Source organism: Fundulus heteroclitus, chromosome 8 (genome assembly GCF_011125445.2).
Source record: "Fundulus heteroclitus isolate FHET01 chromosome 8, MU-UCD_Fhet_4.1, whole genome shotgun sequence".
Classification (NCBI taxonomy): domain Eukaryota; kingdom Metazoa; phylum Chordata; class Actinopteri; order Cyprinodontiformes; family Fundulidae; genus Fundulus; species Fundulus heteroclitus.
In genome coordinates, this window is record NC_046368.1 from 16,487,132 (window position 1) to 16,510,117 (window position 22,986).

A 22,986-nucleotide genomic window follows, 5' to 3' on the forward strand; every position below is an offset into this window, starting at 1 on the left:
TATGCTAAGTCACATGCTGTGGTATTTACCATACTCGTCATGTCTCCAGTCAGAAAAACCTGCCTACTTTCATACTTTTCCCGTTCTATTATTTGAAGTTGTTCAGGGTTTCTTTGGGGAAATGTCTTTCACAGTGGAATTGATGTCCTATCAATTCATTTTGTTTCTCAAAGTGTAAAACACAAACATTCCAGTGTCAAACTTTTAATATCTTTAAGACAAAACAAAGCTTTTTTTTTTATTCACATGACTCAACAATTAACCTTGCTTTAAGGCAACACACACTGTGAGTGCTGTGAAGCGTCGCTTTGATTAATGTGCATCCATTTGCCCCTTTAACACAAGAACGCATCATGCTGAGTTGCTCAGAGAACGAACAGATTACTGAATTTTCGCTGTGGAACATTTTTATTAGACTTGTCGACGGTTCTGAATAGAACATGTTTAAAAAAAAAAAAGGTTGCTGGACCCAAAGCCCTGGGGCGTCGGACTCCTACCAGACACCATCGATGTTTGCTGCTTTTTATCAACCCAAATGAGGATTGGGGATTAAATGGGTGTTGCAACTATAATTCAAAACTATGGTCATTTAGTGTTTATAAAACAAAAAGAGAATTAAAATGAAGATTGAAGCGGAAAGCTTCTGCTTAAATAGGGCTCCCAGTTAAAGGATTGTGGCTTGGAGAAGAGCAAATGTTTTGAGTTTATCAGGCTGTAGGTCAGAAATTAGGACCCTAACCATGACATTGGTCATGGACCATGTGGAAACCGCTAAGGTTTCAGATTCTTTTGTACTAGATCTCATCTGACTGCACTCACCGAAACAAGCCCACTTTTACACAATTATGGACAGCACACTCAATATTGCATGGTGCTTTTGTACATGCCCCCCTCCACCCGGCAAACCTCTCATACTGTTGTTACGAAAAAGAAATTACTGATGGTGTTTACGCCACCAAAGCGAGGCTGAAACTGATCAAGGAGTCACAGAAACCTCCCATATTTATGGGGAAATTACAAAGATTTTAATGAAACCTCCAAATACAAATGTGATTCCCACAGCAGTAGAACTGGAGTACAATTAAAAACATCATTGGTGATTATTAATGGCACAATGGCATCATGATTGCCTTCACACTGAAATTAATGACGTTAATCCATTGGGAAGCAGGTTTAAAGTAACCTTGCCTGCAAGCTGAACTCTCGCAGTATTTTTGCATTCACAAACACACGAGAATCCATCTTGTACCGCTCAGTCTTCAACTGTTGGTGTCTGAACCAAAAATGGTTCAGACAAATCACATTGTGGTATTGTGGTTTAAAGGAGCTATAACACTGACCCCTTGTGGCTCAAATCAGTACAACAGCTTGCCAGTCACAACAATCTAATATGCCGTTTTTAAACGGTGTGTTGCTGTTGTGAATTTTTACTTACACAGGACAGGTATATGATCTTATATTCTGTTCTATTTCTGGTCCGCTTCTCTTACTGGCTTCCATGTTGGCAGGCTGCTGATCTTTTGCGAAGATTAAATACCAAATGCTGCACTCTGTTTTGGGAACGCTGGGAAATCTCATATGATTGGCTGAGAAACCAGGAAGTAAACACGGGCTACACTCTGAATCGAAGTAGTTATGGACCGTACCTCTAGGTTTGAAAGGAAAAAGAACATGTCTAAGACATTGTTGATGGAGAGGACCGATTGTTTATATGGAATGTTACTTCCATCCCAGGTGACAAATGAGAATGATTTAGTGTGTATCTAATTTGGCTCTTTACTAGAAGAAATCAAATATTGCTTTCATAAATAGATATTCTGCCAAAGTTTAGTAACAATCACATCAAAAATTAGAATAAGTAGTTTATAATAGCTATATTATAATAGCTGATGGTGCACCCACTGGGAGACGCTATGTTGCGTCATCATTTTTGATTAGAGTGGCCAACACACTGGGACTTTAAATAAATTGGTGATGAAGAGAACACTGCAGACCTTGATGGCATTAGGGAAAGTAATGAAATTATTGTATTCATGTGTGCTGGAGCTGAGACACAACTTAAACATGTAGGATGGTGGGTCAAGAGGACCAGAATTGAAAACCACTGGTTTAGAGAATACAAGTTGATAAACAAGGACATATAGAACATATAGTACAGTAAAACCGTTAGCCTTTATTCCTACATCCTTTACTTGGTTTAAAAGATGCAACCAGAGACACCTATATAAGTTTCTGTCCACTGGTAAACTTGCACATATCTTTCATAGCTAAGCATTTCTAACTTTCAAATAATCCATTACACTTTCAATAAACTTTCCAATTGAAAGTCGTATTACAGCTTCTTAGGCGTTTCTGTCATTCACATGGCTTTACAAAGCCATATTATGAAAACATACCAAAACGCTAGAGGCGAGGCATGGTACGTATAATAGGTATAGAATCTTTTCAGTAATTGATGGTTTACATCGCGTGTTTTCATGGCCTTTGTGCCCTTCTTTGGATCTTTCTCCTGTTATCTCTTATTGCTGTAAATGGAAATCTAAAAGCTTTCCCGAAGGCAATGAAATGGATGCTTAATCATAGCATTTTACTTCTTGACAAATTAGTTCACTTTTGATTGCATTTCTCCAGAGTACCTTAGAGGCAAATAGTTTGTGTTCAGTCACCTTCAACTATGTTTAATTATATGCAAATCAGTTTTGCCAAGTATGAACGACGAGAGGAAAAAGTCCTTGTGTGGCCTGTGTTCCTTTGGGTGGCTTTATTTTTGCAAACGAAAGGAGGACACAGTCCCATAGATAGATGTGAGCAGGCATATGGGTCACATCCTTCAACAGAGGCAATCCTTTTTTCCCTAAGTTAAATAAAACCCACGAAAACTAAAGTGTATCAGCAAGCTAACCTAGAACTTTAGATAATTTATTCTTTTGTGCTACTTGATGAGCGTAACACTGTGCTTTGGGATTTTGTCCAAACAAGATAAAAGGCTTAACGTTACTGCTTTGAACTACAACCTTCTTCCTTCATCATAGGTCAGCTTGCTTAAGTTTTTCTTCATTGTTTACTGTTGTGTCAACACTAAAACATATTCCTTAACCTGAATCATTTATATATTTCATGCTCTTGGCATCTTCATGACAGTGTTCAAGAAAGTGCTGCAGAGGAGCTTTATAAAATTACCCCCTGATTGTCACGTTACCCTTGTGTCGGAAACCCTATTTCTCCCCTCCATGCACAAAGCTGAGAAAATTCACACTTAGCTGAAGTGTGCACCTCTCTCAAGAGTTATTTTCTAGTATGCAGGGAAAGCAGAATACTTTCTCAAGGAAATACGCGCATCACAGAATCCCAATCCGTCCGACTCCATTTTGGTTCATGTTTTTTTTTTTTTTCAGTAAATAGGCTTATTTCTTCATAGTGTTGATGTCAGCGGCTGCCCTACTTTCTTCAGTCCCTGAACACAGTCGGCGTGTCTTTATAGAAAAAAATTTACTGGAACGTTTTTTTTAGTGGGATGGTCAGTAATCTTCTTGTCGTTGTCAATGTTGGGATTGACGTGTATTTTCCCTTGCAGGGTTGAGTTTTCTTAGACTTTTATCAAACAAAAGATTTATGGTAAATGTTTTTTTGATGTCACCGCATATTTAAAATCACTGCTGCTCTGATTTCTGCACCATAGCCATTTTTTTAAATAAATAAATAAAAATGTCAACATGAAGCAAATCGCCTGAAAAAGTGAGCCAAAAATGTGTGGATGGTGTTGTTCAGGGGCATAATATTGTACTGGGACGATATGTGTGATAGATATTTCTAAATTGTCAAGACATTGCTACATTTTTTACTTTATTTTTTAGCATGATCCTAGCTGTATTCCAAAAGCTTAATTCCAAAATGTATTTATTCATATTCACGTGTAAAATGAGTTATCCTCTAGTTACAGCAGTTGTGTGGAGCTAAATCAGTACGGAGCTAAGTCAGGGTCATAATGTTTGTTAAAAAACAAAAAATAAAACACTTGAAACTGGAAAAAAAAAAATTCAAGCAAAATTTTTTTTCTTCAAAAAAAAAAAAAAAGATTCCACTTCCACTGCACTTTGACGGTTCCTCTGTTTTAATTGAAGACAATGGGAAATGTCCAAGGTGAACTGAAAAGCTATTCAGATTCACCAGTATCATAATTTTACCACTGAGATTTGTGTTGTGTGTTGACATAAACAGCTTACATCGGTAAAGCATGTTATTTATTAAAAACAATCACATAAACAGAATATTGTTTTAAAGACATTCCCAGTTCCCACCGTTCCTGAATAAGTGTAAAAAAATGATAAAATCTGATTGCTGTTTCAAATCTTTCCAGTTTAAAAAAGTTTCCTTTTTTTCAGTTTAAATTTTTTTATTTTTTGAACAAACATTATGACCCCAATTTAGCTCCATCCTTTTCCTCTTCTCCAATGCACATGCACAACACTGCTGTCATTTCAACTTGTCGCCAGAGGGGGCAGATGTCTACAAACATCCTGAAATGTACGCTTTGCTCCTGTAAAGGCCTTGCTATTTTTTTGTAACAGGAAAACCAAATCAGTATTTACCTCACTTATTCTGGAGGATTACAATGAATTCACAATTTACACACAAAAATTTAATGATCTGCATTTCAAATCAGTTGAACTTCTGAAGTTATTAGCATGGGTCTGTGTCTTTTGTGTACAAACCTGTATCATCAAACCAGATATCAGACCAGCTAAAACATGTATGCATATTATTTTCTTTATAGTGATGTTGTTTTGTGCCCAAATGTATCCTATGTAATGTAGTTTGGCTTGTGTCTGAACAGATTTAAAACACACGAAAACATGTGTTATTAGAATATTTTTTGGTATAAAGAAATCTAGCTTGCTTAGTAGTGATTACAGCAACAAACTTTAGATATGTATTTAAAATCTAGATTTTGCTTTTATCCCAGTAAGAATAAACATTTAGCCTGGTGAATTGAAGTCCTAAAGCAGTCAGAAATCTTCGACCTTTTCCACTGGAAAGCCTCTGGTACATTCTCATCAGAGCAGCGTCAGCCTCTAAGATGCTAGAAAACTACATTTGCTCATTTGCGCACGCACACACACACACACACACACACACACACACACACACACACACACACACACACACACACACACACACACACACACACACACACACACTAAAATGGGAATCTAAACAGGACCGACTGTTTTGAAAATGACTGCCCCGCTCACGCAGTTAGCATTTGACGTGTCATGCTGGCACGCCTTCTTTGAGTCAGAGGAGCAAAGCAAACTATCTGGTGTTGAAAAGTTGTATAATTTTCTACTTGAGCACAATCAGTGCATTCACATAAAAAGTGAAAAAAAAAGATGACGGCTGCTGTTGCTGATGATCAGCTCGGCTGTCCTCCTCTCATTTCACATTAGAACCTGCTTCAGCTGCAGACGTGGTCATGTTCCAAGTATTTATGTTGGGGGGGGGGGGGCTATGATGTCTCACAGGAGCCCCTTTTGTGTTCTCTTCCTTTGGTACTCGACTGTGATTTTGGATTATATGTTCTTCCTCCCTAATTCATCACACTCCCTATCTCAGGCAGGCATGTACGCACTCAGTCAGAGACACATGAAGTTCAGTGACTGAGAAGAAGTGTTTGGGAATGTGCAACTGTTGATAAGCATATCTTACCACTGCACAACACTCCACTTTAACAAGCAGGGCAAAATAACAACTTTGAAATAAGTTCTTAGCTTTCATTCAGTTTAACTTGTGGCTGAATGAATGAATTATCCTCTATTTCCTCTTCTTTCACCACATTCTTTCTTTTGATTAGCCCATTTCAGGCAATGTTTGTTCCCCTTGTTCAGTCTGTAGAAGTGCGCTACAAAAATCAAATGATATCTATGCTGCACAAGTTTGGAGTTAAAAATTCACTATGAGCATTTTCTCCCTAATGAGTGAGTTCTTGTGTAAAAATGAAGATCCAAACAGAGTTACTTAACTTTGTTTTCACAGTTGCAGTAAAAAGGCACTGTTTATGGAGAAACATTTCATAATAATTTTGGTTGTTTCACCTGAATTAGCACTTTCCTTTTTTCGCTGTGGTTTGGTTATGCAACAAACTTCAATTATTTAAAAACAATTACCTGCTGCACAGGTTTGATATTATTGTAGATTTTTTTTAAAGATGATATATCATGCAAAATCCACATTTGTAGCCCTTAAATAAAGTTAGTGCTGTACTTGGAGCATAAATATTTAATGTAGTCTGTCCAGGTACTGCTATCTGTATATTTTGTTTGGGTCATACTTTTTCATGTTGTTCAGTTTTCTTTCTCAGTTATGTTTTTTGGACACTTACAGCACAGTATTTGCTGCATAGCTGTTAAATAAGGTTTTGGATTTCGCAGAGATTTTGTAGTCCAAGCTCAATGATGCCGAAGCTTCAAGTGGATAAGTAAAAATGTTTGGTTGTTGGGTGTAATCAATCAGTTGTATGTGTACCCACATACAACTGATTGATTTAAATGTGAAAAGAAAATCTAAAAATTATATGTCCCCTTTAATCCACATAGGATCAAAAATTTTAAGACCGAGACACAAATATTTACAAATACCCAAATTAATATTTGAATATATGTGCTAAGGCACCTCAACCACATGTTTTTTGTAGCTATAAACAAGCTTCTGACATAGTATCGAATGGATATTTGACCGTTCTTCTTGCCAGACCAGGTAGATATTTTATTCTGATCAGTTTCTGTGTAGGGACCCAGTTTTTCAAAATAGTCCAGAAACCTTTAACAAGATCAGGGTCAGACTTTGGGAAGGCAAGACTAGAAGCTCAGTGTTAGTTATCTAACCATTCCAAAAGTAGTTTAAGTGAGTCTCTGGGATCATTCCTTGATTAAATGCATCGCCGTGTTTAAGTTTCAGTCATCCATTTGAGGTAAAGTTGAAGAGTGTCAATGCATTCCTCTTTCTATATTATTTCACATACTTTTTGCATTACACTAGTAAAACTGCTATCAAACAACTCCTCAGGCTGATCCTACCAACACAATTGTTCCTAGGTTGGAAATTCTTACTCCTGCAACATACCTCGTGTCATTGAGGCCATTTATCTTATTCCTGTCATATCCATCATATCCAACCACAAAATCGTTCTCCGGAAAGCGTTTGGCTTGTCCATGTGTCAAGCTGCAAATGTAAATACATTTTAAATGTGTCCATCTTGGAATAATGTAAAACTGGCTTTATTGTGCAGCAGTTTTCAGTATGTGAAAGCTTTGAGCCGTGGTGGTTTTTCCTGAACATACCAAGCAATGTACTTTCATTTGAGGATGGTTTAGGTCAGGTGGTTGAGACTTGCAATTAATTGGGTGTTCCGACTAAAAATTACCCCAAACACAATGAAACTGGCTTTGGACTGATAAAACGGGCTAGCATTAAGCATCTGGAATGGTCCTGACCTCAGCCCTATTGAAGATGTATTGATTATTGTTTATAGTTAAGCACATGCCAGAAAACCAGTCAGTTTTAATGAAATGAAGAAGAGTTAGAATTATACCAGAAGGGAAACGTATCAAGGACTTTCTAGCTAAAGATTAGCTACATGTACATGCATATATTTTAACCTGTAGTTATAAATTTGACCATGTTTCGATTGTAGAAAATTCCAAATAAATCTAAGCTGTTCATGAAGTTAATAATTTTTCAAATCTGTAATGCTCGTACACAGAAAACCCGATATTCAAGCTAACATAGATGTGCATTTTCTTAAAAAGGTTATTGTCAGGAGTGAAGGCGGTGGCTAACAGGATAGGTAATGGTTGTAGCAGTTGACCTGGTGTAGATGGCAGGAGTTGATCGGGTGAGCACGGTGGAGACAGGCAGATGACCAGATGAATAATGACTTGAACCAGGCTGACCAGGTGAAGATGGTAGAAACCAGATGAGTGAGCTGGGGAGAGCAATCCAAGGGGTTTGGCAGAATCTGTAACCTGAGGCAGTCCAGGTTGAGCAAACAGCTAATGAGTTCCTGGAAAGGAGAAACAAGAAGCTGACGGTGCACACGATCACTAGATGAGAAACTAGTGAGGGCAGGGCAAGCACAGGAACACAAGATAGACAGGCTGAGCACGCTAGATCTGGGAGCGTACATATAGGCAGAGAGATGAGATATTTTGGCACTGACTGGCTGTGAGAGGCAGGTATATATAGGTGGAGTCACAGATGAAATGACTTGTAAAGTCAGTGGCAGGTGAAGCTGATTATGGTGGCCGAGAAGTGGCTGAGAGGAGCATTAGGCATGGATTGGGGAAGAATGAGTCAATCAGCCCCAAAAACATGTCACCCTGGACAGAAATGGTCGAAATACCAAATATAAAAACCTAAATAATATAAAACTCATGAAAACAATGAAAATATGCAATTGTTCTTATCTCCAGTGGTGAGTTATGTGAGAGGCAGGGTACGCCCTGCACAGGTCGCCAGTTCATTGTACAAGCACATTCACTCCTAAGAGCACTTTAGAGATAACAATTAGCCTACCATGCACAGTTTTGGACTGTTGAAGGAACCCAGCCACACATACACTAGGGAACAGACAAATGTCTTGCAGAAAGACCAAGGCACTCTAAAAAAACTCCATAAAATTTTTCTTCCAAGCAATAAACTCATTATCCTGAACATAATAAATGTTGGATTTGCTGCATTACCTTTCAAGCATCTGTGATTGGTATATACTAGCCCCATTTTTAATGTTGGCAGGTTGGATGTACAGGGATTCACGTTCTTTGGAACAAAATCAAGCAACAATGAAATTAAAAAGATCATCTGCAGGCTCTAGTTGACTGAAATCGTTCTGCCACCAGATTGATGTTCGAACCTACACAGCAATGCATATTAGTGCTCAAACTTGATTTATAAGCAAGCTCCAACACAGTGACATTAGACAGTTTAGACCGGTTGGGCAATATTAAGGAAATGTTAGCTGTGACAGCAGCCAGGCAACAGCTTTGACTTTTTTTTTTAACCTTTCAACGAAGGTTGAAAAAGAAGATGTATAGTTTCACTCGTAAAATATGAGAAGTGAGAAATGCAGCAGGCATATAAACCTTCACTGGGTTTCTATTCTTCTTGGAGTCTTTCAAAACCGACAGCCGCAGTCTGGAATTTACACCCTCTAAACGTAATTTTAACTATGGTAAACATCTGAAGCATCATATCGTGTAATTAACGTGTCTCCTGCTCTTGTTGATTCACCGCGCTGAAGCAGTTTCCCCTTCGTCGTCTCTAATTAGACATGGATGAGTTCTATTCGTCCTCCCTTTGCTCGTCACCTCTGTTCACACATCCATGCTCAGACGCTCGCCACTCACGCTGCATGCTATTTCTGGGCCGTGTTGTCTTGACATCCAGATTTAGAACTCACTCATTTGAATAAGGCAGATGTGAGTTGCATTTCTGAAATATTTGATAACAATAGAGCCAAATCCACGACTGGCACCTGCGTCCAAAAAAAGTATACCTGTAGATGGGGAACGAACAAAGGCATAAAAACTATGGAAAAATAAAGTGTGCACGCCTGAGACCAAGGAAAAAGAGAATTAGTTGGTCCCCACATATTTTTCTATTACATGTGCAACTGAATTGGTTTCAACCACGAGAGCCTGCGAGCAATATCAGAAAATAGGTAGGAAATATGCAATACTTTCACAGGGACCATATTGGTGCAAGTTCAATGAAATCTCTCTGTTTTCTGCGCACAGATGGTGTTATTTGAGCACAAGTTTATTTAATTTATCACTTTCTACTTCTAACGTTCTCTGTGTTTGAGAATTTGAAGCCAAGGTTTTAAGCATTGCATTGGAAGGAAAGGGAAAAAAAAGAGATCTTCAAAAACTTAGTTTTAGTATTATTCTAAAGATTTATTTTTCTTAGGTCTTGCCTTAGATTTGTAGCTTTGCTGCTCTTTCAGATTTCCATAAATGTTGCGGGCCGATTTACTCTCAGAAGTCAGTATTACTACATACCAAAAAAACCAAAAAAAACCCAGAATGGCCTCTGAATTTAGAGTTCTGCTCTGGATGCTTACTGCTTAACATCCAGTATGGCCACTCTGAATTTAATATGCATTGAAAGATGTGGAGATAAACTCTTTGTTTGCAATGCTGTCCATTCGTGCCTGAATAAAACATTAGCATCTTTGCTTGTAAACGTGCTCCGTTAAACGCTAAAATCTATAGTTGGTGGAAAAAGGCCTCGCTGTCATTGCCTTGCATTGCTAAAAGTAGTTCTCCTCACAAAAGTTAGCAAATCCCACTTGCACTTTATTGCCCTCTCTGATCATTACTACCTTTTTTTTCTCTCTCTTCTTCTGTCCGCTGGCACCGTCTCCTCTCCCGTATTCGTGCGCACATTCCCGCACAGACAAACATAAACCCGGCTGAAACAATGTTAATCATTGTGGTCTGAAGAGTTGAATGAATTCCTTTGACTTTTTTTTTAAAGAATTAATGATTTCCTCATGATGGAACGACGCTTTATTTTAGCTCACCTTTTAACTATTCATAACTGCATTGCATAACGGCTATGCATCCCCACAGAAGGTGCTGTGGAATAAGAGCCTCTCAGACTCAGCCCTAAGAAGGGAATGCGGCGCATGAAGTCCATCCCTCCCAGGTATAATTATGCGCATTGTTCAGTGTGAAAAATGACGCCTGCTCCACCGAGCATGTAATGGAACCGGGATAAGAGTTTAATTCCTACATTAATAGGCTCACTTTGATCCAAAGACCCCTTTTTGATGAATACAAGTATTTGATAGCAGCTGTGACATTTAGAGTCGTAAACAGCTCACCGACCAGTGAGAGAAGGAGTAATCAGAGAAAAAGAGGAAACAATGAGGTCTAGCTTCCGTTAGGCTGACCTTCCACCTTTTTTAAATGTCACTCATTACTTCATACCTCATCTGTCTGTGTCGTCTCTGCCATTCCTTCGGCTTCATACGGAAAGCGGAACAGCAGTCCGTCCGGTGTAACCAACGGGGTTTGAGACGGTTGTTTAGGCAGCTCTTTATATACTGTATCAGCACATGATATGATTAGATAGGGCCTGATGAATAGCTAGCATGGCTCCCCTTAGGTGCAAAGCACGGTCAGTGTAACAAAGCAGGTTAGTCTGCGTCTGTGTGTGTGTGTGTGTGTGTCTCATTAGATGCAAAAGACACAGCCCTTACCGTTCTCCTCCTTTACAGGTTTTAAATTGAGGCTTTGATTCACAGCCGAGCAAGTTCTAAAAATAGGTTGTTGGGGAAGAAAGGGGGGGGGGGGAGCGAGAGAATGGGAGAAAGAGGGAGGGAGGGAGGGAATGAAGGACACAGGCTGCTTTGGTCTCAGCAGAGTTAGTTGTATTTGATCTTTTTCCATCACCCCCCTGTCCTCCCCCCCCCCTCCACCCCTTCTCTAGGTTTTTAATACATCACATTTTCACAACTCCTCCTTTCCACGCTCACAACTCTGTCTCTCCCTCTGATTCCATCTGTCTTTCTTTTTTTTTTTTTTAAACCAAATCCCTCTTTTAGCCCCCCTCCTTCCGCCCACCTTTTCCCTTCTCGCTGTCTTTTGCACACACGTTGGCATGCACGTTATCACTGAGCTGGGGCACAAGCCGCGACTGCAGCAACAACACAGACATAAAACAAGACACGAGGAGGAGAGAAGCAGCGCTGACTCCTTTTGAGGAACGTAGAGAAATAAAATAAAAAAATATATAAAGATCTGAGGATAAGTAGTCCGGATCTACTTGTGCTGCTGCTGACAGTGTTTGTGGATGCCTTTCTTTGTCACTCACTGGGACACAGCGATAATAACACACTTTCATACACTCGTTCAGACGAGCACCGGCGCTGCCAGTCCAGATGCCAGTGTCTAAGGTAAAGTACGCGATCTTTTGTGGCTTCTGTAGTCCCAATCAATATCTGAGCTCCTTCAAAGACTTGTGGTGCTTTGAAGTGGTGATTAGATTTAGTTCTTGTTGTTGATTTCGGGTTTGGGAATTTATTACCCAGTTGAGCTGGGTGTTTTATTTTACTGTAAAAACCAGCGATTAGTTTGTAGAGATTTCTGTTTCCGCTCTGCGGTTATTTGGTTTCGGAACAGGTTTACAATCTGCTGTTAGTGCATCAATTTTTTTTTAATTATTACATGAACTACACAGAGTGGGATTCAAAAGAAATTTGTGCTTGTGGTCCTTTTTTCTTGCCTTGATTATCATGGGACAGTCGCATATGTAAAATGTTTTGCCAGTGACTGATAGCTTTTGACCAGGGCAATGTGCGAGTGTGTCTGCGTGAGCATGTGTGTATTCTACTCTTTAATGTCAATCTTTGGTTCTGTTTATCAAGATAACAGTTTTTAAAACATTTCTTTTTAGCAAAGATTTTGGTCCCCTTTAGATGTTTTTTTTTTCTTTCTCTTCTAAAATAGCTTTTTTAATTTTTTATGCTTTTTTTTCTTTTTTACCTGTAGCACTTGAAACTCTATTGATGGAAAGTGCATTGTAAATTAAATGTATTATTATTATTATTAGAGATTGGAGAATGAATAAATGAATGAATGCCACAAGGTTGAGTAAGCCACAGAAGTTATTTATTTAAGCACAGATTTTTGTAAAGCTTCTACTGAATTTGCCATTCACTTTTGAACCGAATATTGCAGATATCGAATGTACGATTAAGCCCAAAAATATTCATACCCATGGCAGATTTAGATATAAAATTATTAATATTCATCCCATTTCTGATAGTAAATGAGAGTGTGGTCTCTCAAAAGATAATGAAATAATGTAAAACAGTTAATATTTTATTAAAAATTGCATGTGTTAATTATTTATACCCTTCTCAATAATGAATAAAATGATCTTTACTGGCATTACAGCAATAGCTGACCAGTTCTTTGGCTTTTTCCAGTGGTGTTTTGACAAATTATCTTTTGTGTTGCACTCCAAGTCGTTACACTAATCTTTGACCCACTTTCTCTCCTAGAATCGAGTCAAGACTAGGTCCAAACGGTTAATATTACTTTGAGGCAGAAGAAGCATGTTGGTAAAATTAAGAGATTACTTTAAATCTACATCTGCAAGAGCAGGTTTTAAATCATGGGGCTTAACTGTATTCCTCATGTTATCTGGAGGTTGTTGTTTCGGCTGTAAAGTAAATCCATGTTTCTTAGAGCAATAAAAGGCCTATTTAGCTCACCTGGCCATGTGGTTGTTCTCTCGGTAGAGGCTAAAGTCCTTGCTTCAGTCAGCACAACTTCATCTCAGTTGCCCAAGCAATAATTACTGTATATCAGTTTATTCCCTCATATATGAATTTACTGCCACCATCATATTCCAGACAGATTACCTTGAGCAAATTCCCAGCAGAACATTTTCCAATTAGTCAAGCTAGTTTTTTTATTCCAATTTCAGCTGTGAACAATCAATAAAACAATGTAACGAATTAAACAAAAAGCAAAGCAAGAAAATTATTACAATTATTTGAATGCGTATTACTTTTCAAGTATGCTCCAGTTTTGTTCTTTAAGTGACATAAATACAGTGTATTTCTAGATTTAATGATTAATTGTGTTAAACAACTATCAATATTGGCCAAAAATGTGTGATTAATATTCTTTCTGTAATCGAGCAGCCCTAGTTTTATACATACGTGCTTGCAAAGCAAAATTATAGGATACAGGAAAAAACCTGTTTACAAATTAATGATCTGGTCTTTAACGGCTTCTAAATTTATTTCAATCTAACCTCAAGGCCAGAAACCCAAACCCCACATCTTCCACCATATCCTTATTTATTAAACAAAGATAAGACTTAATGGAAAAGTTAATGAGAAATTAGGAACACTTCCAAAATCCTTTTTAGAACTAAAAGGTACACTACTGATTTTAGGCGGGGTGTCTTTTCTTTTTTTAACCACTGCATTTCATTCTACAGTTCTTAGGACTGTTGGGATCCCCTTTAGTTAAGCTGCCCTAAAGAATAACTTCAGTTATGAAATTAAATATATTTTATTCCCCGTAACGGGCAAATTCTTTTTGAAATGTAGTGATTAGACATGAAAGAAACGATGATATTGATAATAATTAATAAAATACAACAGTTCTTTAACAGGAAATGAACAATAAGAAGTCAAAAACAGATTTTAGTCTTTTTTGAGTAATCAGGATATTTACTTGGAATAAATCCAGAACCATTCGGCTTTACGTTTGCAGGCATTGCACCATCTGCCGTGAAGATAACTGGTTAATTTCTGATGACGACATGCATGTCAAATCATCAGAAAGTTGATGTAGTTGTACCTTGCTGTCATTTAAAGTCTGCAGAAAATAGAATAGTCAGTTATACTAATCGCTGTCATTGACATTTTAACAATAGCCTGGATTTTTGGGGGGAATTTAGCTGAACAGTAATTGTGCCATACCATATGCCCAATGCATATCTGAGTATTGGAAAATATCCCTGTGACATTGGTGATTGCTCCAAACAATGTGAGTCTGTGTAAACTGGGCAGCTTCTGAACCCTGAGCTCACAACCCAGTCTGCATGGAGCCTGTCATTCAGATCACAGTCCAGATGCATGTTTAGAGACCTGTTTAGGGTGGAGGTTTCTTGTTGTCCTGTGACCACAGAGATGGGCACCAAGCCCGCCTCACTCATTTACTCAATATTATCACTGTGGACCAGTTTATGTGCTCTCATTTCTCGTGCCAAATAAGAGCACAAATCCTCGGTTGCCCATCCAATGCCACTGGAAGGGTTCCAGTCTTACTCTGACTGATGGAAACCAGTAAAATTTAATTGGTGTATCTAAAAATTGAAATGGTAAAGATTCTACTCAAACCAATTAGGAGACAAGGGAAGTGTTTGAATATTGGTACTTTAAATTTGGCTTCACAATCATAAACTTTAGGCTAGAAGATGGATCTTCCCAAAAGTACTTCTTTATTGCTCGTTAGTGTATTCTGTTGTTTAAATTCTTAAATCAAAGCTGCTGAATCTCAATCTGAGTTTTTAAATTGGATTGGGTTGTGTCCTACCGATTAGGAATCTATTTACCAGAGCACAAATTGGTCCTGTTTTTATTTAAAAGCTCCTTGATATTTGTTTTAATGTTCGTAATATCCAGTTGTGATATGTTATGTTATTTCTATCTTAAAATTTGTTGCTTTAGCACCTTAGAAACAGGAAATCTGTGACATTTCCACTGTGGGTTTTTCACTGATCACCATTTTCTCAAAATATTTAATTACGTTAAAAAGTAATATAAGTTTTACAATTTTGTTTAGAAAAAATATTTAATACATAATTTATTACAACCCAAAACAGCAGTTCAAGTCACTCATGACCCTGTCAGTTCATTATACAAACATTAGTTGTAGGTTAAGCAAATACAAAGACCTACTATCAAAATATTGCAATTGTATGCTGTTTTTAACTACTGTTTTTTGTATACAGTGTAAGTACACTCATAAAATATATATTTTTAATTACTTATGTTCTTTAAAGCTGCATTAGGTAACTTTTGTATACATTTATTTTTTTTATATATTTTTTAAACTGTCACTATGTCCTAATAAGTAAAATATGAGACAGATAATCTGTGAAAAAAAAAAAAAAAATCAAGCTCCTCTGGCTCCTCCCAGTGGTCCTACTGCCAGTTGCAGAAATACACAATTCCCGGACTGAAACTACCAATCAGAGCCAGGAGGAATGCCTGGCTCTGATTGGTTGTTAGCAATATCATTCACTCTTGTGTACCCGCTGCTCCCACCTCTTCCCTGCACAGCTCTATCATAATTCAATTATTATTAATTATTATCGGTGGGTTGCAGCTGTTCAGAGAAGTTGCGGCAAAACAAACTGCTTTACAGGAAAACTACCAATTTGTTGAGTGGCACTTACTCAGAAAACAAAGACAGGTAAACATTGGAGCAGCATGGCAGGTGCTGCTGTGGGGGAGGAGCCGTGGAGGGGGAGGGACCTGTAAGGTGTGCTTATTAAAATTTTTTAGGCCAAATCCACAGTTGTCTTTAAACGCTCTACGTTAGCTTTAAGAGTTGGAGTGGTGGTCTAGTAGTTAGGGAGCCGGGTGTTTACATCTTGGAGAGGCCTCAAAGATCTGCAATTTGAAACTCCCTAAGCAAGACCCTTGACCACAGATTGCTGCCCGTACACCAATCAGTGTGGCAGCAAACTGCTCCTTTAAAGATGGGTTAAACACAGAGACAAATTTCCCTGTTAAGGTGCTGTTTTGGGTCGTATTATTCAAGCCGCTCAGTTTTCTCTATTCTCTATTACGTTTTTTGAGCTGCTAAACAAGGTCATGGACTTCTGGTTTACCAATTTTGCATATCTGCCAGTTTTATTTTTCGCTGCGACTTATTTTTAGTCCACGCTGAAGGATGCCGAAGCTACAAGTGGATATGTCTAAATGTTCGGTTGTTGGGAGTAATAACACACACGATGCATTACACTATCCCTCAGCATACTACAAAAATGGCCAAACGGGGTGGAATGGAGTGCTCTGTGACCTGGAGGGGACGGGGTATGAATTGCCTCCTTTCCATTTAAAGAGACTGCACAAAACGAGTTGCTCTCTGAAGAACCTTAGAACAGGAGTGAAAGAGGTGAAATTCAGACCAAAGTATTGCCGTTCCACTTTCTATAGACCGCAACTAAATGATTTAAATGTAAAAAGGAAGGCATAAAAAGCATGATATGTCCCCTTTAATGTTGCACAACTGAGATCTAATTTATAATTTAGAAAAAAAAAACTATTAAAATCTACTGTACAGTGCAACTATTGTAGACCATCTTCAGTATATCAACAAAAATAATCGTTTCGAGGAACTCTGAGATGTCAAATCTTTGTAGTATCCACTGGAAGCACATCTGCTTTGGTTGACTGACCAAAAATCCTTCAGCCTGCATGATAATTAGATGGTTGCAGACAGAAACAAACGGGAAGCCATAATTTACACATTACAGCCTCCGTAGAATCCTTCCAGCTCTCTTCTATATTGAGACCCTTCATTTACAGTAGTTCCATTCATGTCTTCCAAGTCTGGAAATTTGGCAGGTATTACCTCTGAGCACTTACAGAGCGTAAACACATCTATATATAAAGCCACAGAGTTCATGGTGGAAAACAAATACAAATGATTATTGAGCAAGGAATAATCCTAAGCAAAACTTAGGGGTATAATGCTAGTATATTTATTTTTGTATTGTAAGAAATATGCAAAATGAATATATGTCAAAATGATGGGCTTTTGGCAAATAAGTTAGACATTTGATTGTTATCACATGTAGATTTAGACACTCTTATATGACAGGGTTGTTCTACATCAGTGTATATTCCTATTCTCAAAGCATCTTATGGCATATTTGGATTTAGACATTTTCCAAAGTGCCAGTCATTTGTACAGAAGGAGAGTTGAAGAACGTGCAGCCAACCGTGTTGTTTGCATTTGCAGCCAACGTTACAATAAACTGCCTTTTACGGCTGTGAGCTCAACTGCTGCTGCTGCACAGAAAACTAATGATTCCCCTCCAGATGCAAACTCTTTAAAATAAGACATGAATCCAGCTTTATACATGTTGATTATTTAACAGTAGCTGCGTTATGTGCCCCTAAAAGATGTATGTGTTTTTCTCTCCCTGTATCTGCTTCTGTCTGTGTGTGTGTGTGTTTACAGTAGTTATGTGCCCATTGTGTTCTTTGTGCATCCTGTGGGACCATACTGTAGTGCCTTAATGTCTTCACAAAGACAACTGAGGGGTGGGAGTGGTGTAGAGGCACAAATGGACGCAATATGTGCACACACATGCTGGACAATATTTGCAGATACACACGTGCAATCACAGAGGGCATAACAGAGCAGTCACTCTGTTCAGTGGACAGTCATGTTTCTCTCTCCCTTCATTCGTTAGACTCTTATCATTATCTCTGTCTCCTCCCCTCTCTAGCTTCTCCTTTCCTTCCCACTTGTTTGTGCAGCTTGGGAGTCTACCTACTTTGTCTCTTGGGCATTCTCTCTCTCTCTCTCTCTCTCTCTCTCTCTCTCTCTGGCCCTTTCGTTCTCTCGCTCTCTCGCTCTCTCTCTTCTCTGACTCGGTAGATCTGCACAGTTCAGTTGGCCTAGCCCACACTGACAGAATCACACACCAGCTCAGCTGGCCAGCCGCACACGCTCACACACCAGTTTGACAGCGGAAGTAGGCCACTTTAATGGGGATGTGTGGAGAGCCTCTATCTGTCTTTAGTGGATTATAACCTAGAACTGCTTCTGCTTGCCAGGTAGGGTATCCACACTTTTACTTTATTTTTTTCTTTCCATTTGTTCATTGCATCATTTGTGTTTTCCTTTGATAGCATTTTCATGTAAATGATTGGTTGGGAATTCATGCACATATTTTGAGTTCCTGAGACTATCAGGAAGCTTGGAGTCTAGGACAGGTTTGATAATGGAGAGTAGAAGGATGGAAGATCATGGGATGAGAGAAAAGATGGGAAAAACCAATATCTGCCCATGTATTATGCGGCAAACTTATTACAGTGGAAGAGAGTAGTGTACATTGCTGATTTGTTAATTTTTTTTTATTAATTGAAACTTTGTTTTCCACCTTTTAACCATTATTGTTGCCCATGTTTTCTTTTGTCTTTTCTTTGGTCCTCCACATCTTTGTTAGCTCTCTTTAATATGACTGTCATTTTGATACTGCCTCATGGTGCATCATCAAGAGTTGCTGGCAGTGGTTTTCCTGCCTTAGTTCTATGTTTTGGTCCTTTACTTTTAGTGATATTTGTTGGCTTTGTCCCAGTGATATGAGTTAGTTCGCCAGATAGCTGGGGCGTCATGGTGTGAAAAGAAGATGTTAGGAGATGGCCATTAAAAGGACATCCTCTAAACCATGCTAGAGTCAGGCTGAAAGTGATACAAACAAGAGGAGGGAGCAAAGCGGGGGACCACAGGGGAAAAACAACAGGAAGCACACTGAGAAAATTGCTTTTTGCTTCTCCTCATTAGGAGAATTGTTGGGTAATTCTCTTCTTACAATGGATAAAAAAAAACATTTTGAAGAAAATTAGATGCAAGATGTGTAATGTGATTTTTAATATGCCGCAATGTAATCAATAATACCGTTTTTTGTGTGTCTTGGAAGTGTTAAATCTAGAAAATTGTGGTTGAATATAACCACAAGAGCCTTACAGTTATTCATAATCAGCAGTACACATCTGTCTATCTCTGGATGCTACGTACACATGAAGACAAACATGATTGGGAATTATCAGCTGGCTCCACAGTCCCAGCTTGAACAAATGAGATGTTTGTTATAACCCAGGAAACAGAGTCACTCACATAACAAGGCCCTGTTTGTCATTCAGACGCAGTCACAAGGAACGGGAGAAACAAAAGAACACAAATGCACATACCCGCAGTGTACAAAGCATCACTCGTGGAACATCGTTTATTTTCCAGACTTACCTCAACGTCACCAAAAATCTTCGCCTTTGCTCAGAATTGTATTAACTCGTGTCACGCTACTTGCCATCACATTGGAGGACAGGTCCTCTTGGTGTGGCTGTTCGAACTGATTTATGCCCTCACATCTTTTTCTGTAAAGGCCTCTTTTCATCTTCCTTGGCGTTCACACTGTCTTCAGCTGTCTAACGTCATGGGGCAAGTTACGTCAATGACATTTCCTCTCTGAACCTTCAGCTTCAAGCAATAATGGCTTTGGAAACTGGGCTCATCTTCTTGCCCTCCCTGCTTGTCACGGACCGTGCCTGGTGTATTTAGGTCTTAGAAGCTCTATCGAATCTTTACCACATTTAATTGCCGAATAAAGACTACAAATGGGCTGCACTATTCCACTTGATAGGTTTAGCTAACCATATCAGGATGTATGAATGTGAGATGAGTAACTTAATTTTGAGGAAGAGATGGAGAAGACCTTGAGTGCCAAGTACCTGATACTAGGTCTGTAGGAGTAAACTCAAGAGTTAACTAAGCCATGAATCAATCCATGAGTTTATTGCAAGTAAGTGTACAGTTATATGAGAAAGCAAAGCTACTATAACACGTTTTTTTTTTTATCTTGCCACCTATGTTAGCGTATATCAAAGCACAACTTCTAAGTAAATGTGAAGAATAAAACTGATTTTTTAAGACATCTTAATTTTGTATAGTTTGTATTTTGTATTGTGCACATGTAATGGGATAAAAAGATGTACAAAGTCTGGTACTACTTAACCGCTGAGTAAGAAGCTTTTTGTGGTTTGATCATGTCTCGTATAAAATGTACAGTATGTAAAACTTTAATGCTCCTCATATGGTCTATAAGGACTCCCAAGTAGTTACATATTTATTAGCTGAATGAATTAGCAATAGTATAAACATCCCTGCTGTTGGAGCCAATACAAGCATTTGCCATGCAGAATTAAGTTATTTTTCAGCAAGACAGACAAAGTGTCAGCATAGTGTAGCATGAGATCAAGCAACATTAAAGTTGTAACTTCAGCATGTATGCAGTCTCATTACAGTCCCCCATTTGTGGCATTTTAAAGTTGGAACATGTGTGCCATGGATTGTTTAAGCATGTTCAAAAAGTCCTTTGCTGGTTCCTGGTTTAACTTTAGTTCTTATAATATATGGGACAATATCCTTTGAGTATAAATACAATTTCCGAGCATTGTATGCATGTCGTTAAAAGTTAGGGCAGATATGCAATACTGTCAAGATTGTATTAGGCCACCATTTTTATTTTAAGGAATATTCGGACAAACAGAAAATCCCTATTATCAGGTATTAACAACACATCACTTATAACTGATATCTTTTAGTCACAAAAACTAAATCCGAATGCTAGTTTTGTCAAAGAAAAAGTCCATTCCTACTTCAGTCCTGGGAAATAAAATGGTAAGTAGCGGCCAGACTGCACTACTTGATTAACTGATCATTAGGCTCATTTTGAAACAAAAGGGTATGGGTGGAGCACCCTGCATTCATTGGGTTAACAATGAACTATCATGAATGCTAGAGTTAAATATAAGCTGATCTGTCTAATAACTGAAGCTTGGACATGTTTTAGTCCCACTATGAGACAATGACCCAAAGGAAACGAGCTTGTAAACTACATGGCAACATTTGTAAGAAACGTCTGAGGTCATATGAAAGACAGCTGCTGATGGCCATTGTTGTTAAGATGGTTATTAAAAGCTGTTACAGCACAATGTTTGCTTTCAGGGTTTTCCCGCATTACTTCAACATTTGCATTCCATTCTGCGTTTAACAGCACAGTGTAGTATGTGACACATTGAGGTTCATTGAACAGAACTGTAGTTATTGATGCTAGTTTTGTTGTGGGACTCGACAAAAACCAGAACAATACAAACATCGAAGAGTGAAGAACGTTCTGTTGACAAACAGCAACTAATAAAACCATGAAGGTAGAGAGATAACAAGGTTTAGCCTTATTTACGTCTTTCGGTAAACCAGAATAAAACAAACCTCGGACATGTACGCCCAATAATGAGCCAATAGACCAGCCACTGTTTGTGACAGCAGTATTGTATGATTTTTTATTGTTATGCCTCTTTTATTGTCTGCTCAGGGACCATCCATCGTAATTATAAAATTGTATTTTTCGATTGTACAAAGGGATGTGATGCAGCCAATATATTGATATGAGCTTAGGCTCGGAAAGCAAAACTTACATTGTCTTGACTGCGATCTTAAGATATATCTTAAAATAATATGCAAATAAATGAATTAAAGTAAGCAAAACTGCCTCTAAATCAAAGTCTGACATACTCTGATAGACGAAAGTCTCCATGTTTTTAACAATACAAAAAAATGTCAGGGTCAAATATAAAACACAGAAATTTACCAGCAATGAGCAGAAATAGAACTGAAACAAGATATAACACATTCTGCAAAAAAACATAAAATCTTTTTCCTCACTATCTGTTATTTTATCAGACTAAACTTTTCCTGCTTTAGGTCAGTTAGTTAGAATTGATAAAATAATATCTGTTTCTCTAATAATCCCAGAGTATTAAGAAAGATTTGTTTGGAAAATCTTGAATAAATAAATTCAGGAGATTACAAACATTTCCTGGAAATTTGGTAGAATTACCTTTTGTGTGATTTGGGTCATATGTTTTGGGTATTCTTCAACAAATGTCTCACAATACTAACATGGCAGTTTGTTTTATTCTTCCTGACATAACTGGTGTAACAAAGTCAGGTTTGTAGGGTGCCATTTCAGGCCTGCTGACCAAATTTCTATAAATCTGAGATAATAATAATAATAATAATAATAATAATAATAATAATAATAATAATAATAATAATAATAACAAAAATGGGAATTGTCACTTGTAACTAATCCATCCATTGTAACTAATCCATATCCATTTGGAAGACCCATGTGTACCTAAGCTTTTACTTTGAATTAAAACATCTGGCTGATGTTTTAAGATGTTGCTTCAGTATTTCCACAAAATGTCTTTGTCCATGATGCGCAGTGCACCAGTTCCTCCTGCACTAAAACATCCACACAACATGATCTTTTTCCACCTGTACTTTGTCTTGCAAGCTTCCCACGTTTTCCTCCAAAAAAACTAAACACTTCCATTTTATTTCATAACATGGCAGGATATGCTTCTAAGAATGAGAGCCTTTGTCATTGTTTGCATTTGCAAAGTGTGATCTGTCTTTTTCTGTCACTCTTGGACTCATCTGTTATTCCTCAAAGAGTGGCCATTTAAACCATTTTAATTAAAAACTTGTTTCATAGAGGATGATGACTCTCTCCTCCCAGTTTCAACCAGGACATTCCCAAGATCCTTAGATCTTAAAGCAAAATGGTATTGATTAGATAGATCTGACAATTTTA

The 22,986-nt window shown here is 38.0% G+C and overlaps 1 protein-coding gene across 5 annotated transcripts in view; it reads left to right on the plus strand.

Moving 5' to 3' along the window:
* The window catches only part of rgs3a (regulator of G protein signaling 3a), a 181,361-nt gene that overhangs the window by 99,090 nt on the left and 59,285 nt on the right, over positions 1–22,986 (plus strand). Inside the window, exon 1 of one of the 5 annotated variants that reach the window (XM_012874497.3) lies at positions 11,693–11,956. The exons of 3 other annotated variants lie outside the window; for them this stretch is intronic. In XM_012874497.3, the coding sequence (XP_012729951.1) occupies positions 11,942–11,956 (15 nt within the window). In that variant the 5' untranslated portion in view covers positions 11,693–11,941. Of the gene's footprint in view, positions 1–11,692; positions 11,957–18,234; positions 18,383–22,986 lie in introns of those variants that run through there. One more of the 5 variants, XM_012874499.3, reaches the window with a different exon arrangement.